The sequence below is a fragment of the Perca flavescens genome, chromosome 4 (genome assembly GCF_004354835.1).
Source record: "Perca flavescens isolate YP-PL-M2 chromosome 4, PFLA_1.0, whole genome shotgun sequence".
Classification (NCBI taxonomy): domain Eukaryota; kingdom Metazoa; phylum Chordata; class Actinopteri; order Perciformes; family Percidae; genus Perca; species Perca flavescens.
This window is the reverse complement of record NC_041334.1, coordinates 40,164,466-40,171,295: the sequence shown is the minus strand read 5'-3', so window position 1 is coordinate 40,171,295 and position 6,830 is coordinate 40,164,466. Positions and strand designations below refer to the sequence as shown.

General features: G+C 50.3%; 1 protein-coding gene across 1 annotated transcript in view; it reads right to left on the bottom strand.

Annotated features, from left to right (window-relative positions):
* Positions 1 to 870: 870 nt before the first annotated feature.
* The window catches only part of gmppb (GDP-mannose pyrophosphorylase B), a 26,250-nt gene continuing 20,290 nt past the window's right edge, over positions 871 to 6,830 (bottom strand). The window contains exons 8-10 of the mRNA XM_028576349.1: positions 5,842 to 5,969; positions 5,579 to 5,761; positions 871 to 1,377 (exon numbers count right to left, since the gene is read on the bottom strand). Of these exons, the coding sequence (XP_028432150.1) occupies positions 1,246 to 1,377; positions 5,579 to 5,761; positions 5,842 to 5,969 (443 nt within the window). The 3' untranslated portion in view covers positions 871 to 1,245. The remainder of the gene's footprint in view (positions 1,378 to 5,578; positions 5,762 to 5,841; positions 5,970 to 6,830) is intronic.

Sequence of the window (6,830 nt, the reverse complement as noted above, 5' to 3'; positions counted from 1 at the left end):
GTATCGCCTCAGCTTGCTGGCAACCTCCACGGAGGCGGTACTAAATAAAGTACCTGTTAGCAGGAACCAGGGACTATTTATCGTAACGGAAAACCTAAAAAGGTGAGCCGAGCCGAGCCGAGCAGTGGAAGTGGAAGTGGAAAAACACCATAAAATGCAGTGTTCATATTGCTCTTTAACCCCCCCAAAACACTCCACACTAGTCCCTCCACCATCTGACAGACAACGCACCCACATTGGGAGGTCTGCTCCCTCTTAGTGGATTAGTGGACTAATCGGTGGTTTTGGTCTTAGTGTAACTTAGATCTCTTTAGTCCATTAGTCATGTCTGATGCTGTTTTCATGCTGAATGACTTATTTCCAAGAAACGTACGAGCACATCTCTGGTAAACACAAGAATTAAGGGTTGACATTTCACCTAACAGATATCACCGTGAAACCTACTTTGATTATTTTAAGGTAGTCATTTGTTGTATTACACGTCTGAAATGTTGTGTTTAAATATGCAAATGAGGCTATTATCTTATTCAATATATGCATCCTTTTAGCACGACTCTTTGCGGAGAAACTCAGATTTACAGATCTGTCGATTAAATCAACTAATCGATTAGTCGGTACTACTGAATGAGTGTTAGTCCACTATGAATTTCATCAATCGAACACAGCCCTACATATGGACCTTTTTCACAGCAGACATGTTGACTTGTCATAGTAGGAAAAGCACAGATGAGACTGATCACCTTAACGATGGCTCAGTTCCATCAGGTGTCCCAGTAAGATATAGACCTCTCCTAAGTGGAATACAGCCATCAGTAATGGTTTAACACACCTGTGCTTTTCCTACTACGACATGTCAACATGTCTGCCGTGAAAAAGGTCTATTGGTGCCCTCCCTCCCCCTTTCTGTAATAAAGCCAAGGGGACAAACGGAGACATTTACAGTCTGTCCCCTTTAAGTCTCATGTGTTACCTGCAGCAGCGCTGACACAGGTCTGCGTATAACCCTCCCTGACGGGCCAGGCTGCTTCCTGACAGCTCATCGTTTCTGGCTGATGGACGGTGCAGCCAAGCAGGGCTAAAAACAAGTCCGAAATTAATGAAAACAACAAAGAAAAGAACTGTCTCCTCCTCTTCCTCCTCCTCTTCCTCCACCCATATGTTCGTCCCTCTCTCTCTCTCTCTCTCTCTGTGGCACAGATTGGGTGTTCAGTGGAGTTCTGGGAGCTTCCTCCTGCCACCCCGATGCTACATGATGATTCGTGGCTCCGGGACCGACTCGTTGATGGATTTGTGCGGCAGCACGTTGGCTCCGTTCAGGTAGAGCTCATCGTTCACGATCACGTCCTCTCCCAGCACCGTCACGTTCTCCATACGCACCTGGAGACACAGAGTCACCCAGAGGTCATCATCATCATCATCACACCTAACTACAAGCTAACACAGACATACAGCACATAGACATACAGTACATATACAATAACAAATCTACACATACAACATGAGACTAGAGATAGAGAGGTCATCATCCCACCTAACTACAAGCTAACACAGTGTTTCTCTAATGGGGGTACGGGTTGACCACCTGACTCCACCAGATGGATCGCTTCCCATTAGCTCGGCATATCCATCTGGGAACTTTCCGTTGGTGAACTTTTGGGAAGGGGCGAAAATCCTGGTTAGCTGATTGGATAAACCATCTGTCTATCACCATATAGTTGGTGATAGACGGGCCAAATCAACCAATCAGATCAGCGAAGCGTATGAAAACACAACCACAAGCCAGGCTACCCCTGCTGCTGCTGCGGGCCAAGCATAGCTCGTTAGCCCAACAAGCTAGCAACATGTCGGTAAAGGAGATTTGCCGTTTGTGTAACGAGAATTTAGGAATAAAAGAATAAAAGGCCCCATTTCAGGTTCCTGTTCCATATTCCAAAAGAAGGATCCAAGAGGAAAAAGCATTAGCGAAAAGCTAACAGAATTAGGGCTACCGCTGTCTGAAAATCCTGGTTAGCTGATTGGATAAACCATCTGTCTATCACCACCTAAACCCGCCTCAAAACCAACGCTGATTGGTCGGTCGTTTGGCGAAAGGCTCCAAATGTTCTCTATCTCAAGATGCCAGACTGATCTGGGAGGAGAACTGGAGATCAGGACGGTACATGTCCCCCTAGGGGTACTCTGGAGGACTGCAGGGGGTACGTGTCCCCCTAGGGGTACTCTGGAGGACTGCAGGGGGTACGTGTCCCCCTAGGGGTACTCTGGAGGACTGTACGGGGTACGTGTCCCTCTAGGGGTACTCTGGAGGACTGCAGGGGGTATGTGTCCCTCTAGGGGTCCTCTGGAGGACTGTAGGGGGTACGTGTCCCCCTAGGGGTACTCTGGAGGACTGTAGGGGGTACGTGTCCCCCTAAGGGTCCTCTGGAGGACTGTAGGGGGTATGTGTCCCTCTAGGGGTACTCTGGAGGACTGTAGGGGGTACGTGTCCCCCTAGGGGTACTCTGGAGGACTGTAGGGGGTACGTGTCCCCCTAGGGGTCCTCTTCTTATGTCACTGTTTTTGAAGATTTTGATACTATTGACCTATTCTTGCCTTACTTCCTTCTACCATTTTTTTGTCTTTTTTACAGTTTTTGTCTCTCTCTCTCTCTCTATTACTCACCCACTGGCCTAGTATCTCTCTCTCTCTCTATTACTCACCCACTGGCCTAGTATCTCTCTCTCTCTCTATTACTCACCCACTGGCCTAGTATCTCTCTCTCTCTCTCTCTCCATTACTCACCCACTGGCCTAGTATCTCTCTCTCTCTCTCTATTACTCACCCACTGGCCTAGTGTCTCTCTCTCTCTCTATTACTCACCCACTGGCCTAGTATCTCTCTCTCTCTCTATTACTCACCCACTGGCCTAGTATCTCTCTCTCTCTCTCCATTACTCACCCACTGGCCTAGTATCTCTCTCTCTCTCATTACTCACCCACTGGCCTAGTATCTCTCTCTCTCTCCATTACTCACCCACTGGCCTAGTATCTCTCTCTCTCTCTCTCTCTCTCTCTACTCACCCACTGGCCTAGTATCTCTCTCTCTCTCCATTACTCACCCACTGGCCTAGTATCTCTCTCTCTCTCCATTACTCACCCACTGGCCTAGTATCTCTCTCTCTCTCTCCATTACTCACCCACTGGCCTAGTATCTCTCTCTCTCTCTCCATTACTCACCCACTGGCCTAGTGTCTCTCTCTCTCTCCATTACTCACCCACTGGCCTAGTATCTCTCTCTCTCTCCATTACTCACCCACTGGCCTAGTATCTCTCTCCTCTCTCCATTACTCACCCACTGGCCTAGTATCTCTCTCTCTCTCTCCATTACTCACCCACTGGCCTAGTATCTCTCTCTCTCTCCATTACTCACCCACTGGCCTAGTATCTCTCTCACTCTCTCCATTACTCACCCACTGGCCTAGTATATCTCTCTCTCTCCATTACTCACCCACTGGCCTAGTATCTATCTCTCTCTCTCTCCATTACTCACCCACTGGCCTAGTATCTCTCTCTCTCTCTCCATTACTCACCCACTGGCCTAGTATATCTCTCTCTCTCTCTCTCCATTACTCACCCACTGGCCTAGTATCTCTCTCACTCTCTCCATTACTCACCCACTGGCCTAGTATATCTCTCTCTCTCTCCATTGCTCACCCACTGGCCTAGTATATCTCTCTCTCTCTCTCTCCATCCATTACTCCCCCACTGGCCTAGTATATCTCTCTCTCTCTCTCCATTACTCACCCACTGGCCTAGTATCTCTCTCTCTCTCTCCATTACTCACCCACTGGCCTAGTATATCTCTCTCTCTCTCTCTCCATTACTCACCCACTGGCCTAGTATATCTCTCTCTCTCTCTCCATTACTCACCCACTGGCCTAGTATCTCTCTCTCTCTCTCCATTACTCACCCACTGGCCTAGTATCTCTCTCTCTCTCCATTACTCACCAACTTGCCTAGTGTGTCTCACTCTCTCCATTACTCACCCACTGGCCTAGTATCTCTCTCTCTCTCTATTACTCACCCACTGGCCTAGTGTGTCTCACTCTCTCCATTACTCACCCACTGGCCTAGTATCTCTCTCTCACTCTCTCCATTACTCACCCACTGGCCTAGTATCTCTCTCTCTCTCTCTCTCCCATTACTCACCCACTGGCCTAGTATATCTCTCTCTCTCTCTCCATTACTCACCCACTGGCCTAGTATATCTCTCTCTCTCTCTCCATTACTCACCCACTGGCCTAGTCTCTCCATTACTCACCCACTGGCCTAGTATCTCTCTCTCTCTCCATTACTCACCCACTGGCCTAGTATATCTCTCTCTCTCTCTCCATTACTCACCCACTGGCCTAGTATATCTCTCTCTCTCTCTCCATTACTCACCCACTGGCCTAGTATCTCTCTCACTCTCTCCATTACTCACCCACTGGCCTAGTATCTCTCTCACTCTCTCCATTACTCACCCACTGGCCTAGTATATCTCTCTCTCTCTCCATTACTCACCCACTGGCCTAGTATCTCTCTCACTCTCTCCATTACTCACCCACTGGCCTAGTATCTCTCTCTCTCCATTACTCACCCACTGGCCTAGTATATCTCTCTCTCTCTCTCCATTACTCACCCACTGGCCTAGTATATCTCTCTCTCTCTCTCTCCATTACTCACCCACTGGCCTAGTATCTCTCTCACTCTCTCCATTACTCACCCACTTGCCTAGTGTGTCTCACTCTCTCCATTACTCACCCACTGGCCTAGTATCTCTCTCTCTCTCTATTACTCACCCACTGGCCTAGTGTGTCTCACTCTCTCCATTACTCACCCACTGGCCTAGTATCTCTCTCACTCTCTCCATTACTCACCCACTGGCCTAGTATCTCTCTCACTCTCTCCATTACTCACCCACTGGCCTAGTATATCTCTCTCTCTCTCTCTCCATTACTCACCCACTGGCCTAGTATCTCTCTCTCTCTCTCCATTACTCACCCACTGGCCTAGTATATCTCTCTCTCTCTCTCTCTCTCCATTACTCACCCACTGGCCTAGTATATCTCTCTCTCTCTCTCCATTACTCACCCACTGGCCTAGTATATCTCTCTCTCTCTCTCTCTCTCCATTACTCACCCACTGGCCTAGTATATCTCTCTCTCTCTCTCTCCATTACTCACCCACTGGCCTAGTATATCTCTCTCTCTCTCTACATTACTCACCCACTGGCCTAGTATATCTCTCTCTCTCTCTCTCCATTACTCACCCACTGGCCTAGTATATCTCTCTCTCTCTCCATTACTCACCCACTGGCCTAGTATATCTCTCTCTCTCTCCATTACTCACCCACTGGCCTAGTATATCTCTCTCTCTCTCTCTCTCCATTACTCACCCACTGGCCTAGTATATCTCTCTCTCTCTCTCTCCATTACTCACCCACTGGCCTAGTATATCTCTCTCTCTATCTCCATTACTCACCCACTGGCCTAGTATATCTCTCTCTCTCTCCATTACTCACCCACTGGCCTAGTATATCTCTCTCTCTCTCCATTACTCACCCACTGGCCTACCGAGGAGCTCCAGCCCACGATGCAGCTCTCCAGCCAGGCGTGCGATCGGACCCGGGCGCCCCTCAGCACCGTGCAGCGTTTGATTCTCACTCCGTCCTCCACCACCACGCCGGCGCCGATGGTGACGTTCGGCCCGATGGTGCAGTGCTGCCCGATCTGGGCCGTGGGGTCCTGAGGAGAGCAGCGAGCAGCACGGGTCAGAACTCAGCCCGGTTCTTGTATGTGACGAAGTACCAACGGGCTGAACTCACCACCAGGACGTTGCCTAGGAAACCTGGCCCCGTGCGTAGCCTCTCGGGAGCCTGTTGCCGTACCGACTGAAGGTACATACACATCCCTGTCAGGAAGTCTTTAGGCTGGCCGATGTCCATCCAGAAACCTGCAGACAGGCAGACAGACAGGCAGGCAGGCAGGCAGAGAGACAGACAGGCAGGCAGACAGAGAGAGAGGCAGGCAGACAGACAGACAGACAGACAGGCAGGCAGAGAGACAGGCAGACAGGCAGAGAGACAGGCAGGCAGGCAGACAGACAGGCAGGCAGAGACACAGACAGACAGGCAGACAGAGAGACAGGCAGGCAGACAGACAGGCAGACAGAGAGACCGACAGGCAGAGCAGTGACAGCAGTTAGTTACCATTAAAACAGGGACACAACAGTTCACATGATCCCCTGACAGGCTGACACAGTGGCTACAGGACCAGTTACTGGGACCAGTGGCTACAGGACCAGTTACTGGGACCAGTGGCTACAGGACCAGTTACTGGGACCAGTGGCTACAGGACCAGTTACTGGGACCAGTGGCTACAGGACAAGTTACTGGGACCAGTGGCTACAGGACCAGTGACTGGGACCAGTGGCTACAGGACAAGTTACTGGGACCAGTGGCTACAGGACCAGTTACTGGGACCAGTGGCTACAGGACAAGTTACTGGGACCAGTGGCTACAGGACCAGTGACTGGGACCAGTGGCTACAGGACAAGTTACTGGGACCAGTGGCTACAGGACCAGTGGCTACAGGACCAGTTACTGGGACCAGTGGCTACAGGACCAGTTACTGGGACCAGTGGCTACAGGACAAGTTACTGGGACCAGTGGCTACAGGAGAAGTTACTGGGACCAGTGGCTACAGGACCAGTTACTGGGACCAGTGGCTGGGACCAGTTACTGGGACCAGTGGCTACAGGACCAGTGGCTACAGGACCAGTTACTGGGACCAGTGGCTACAGGACCAGTGGCTA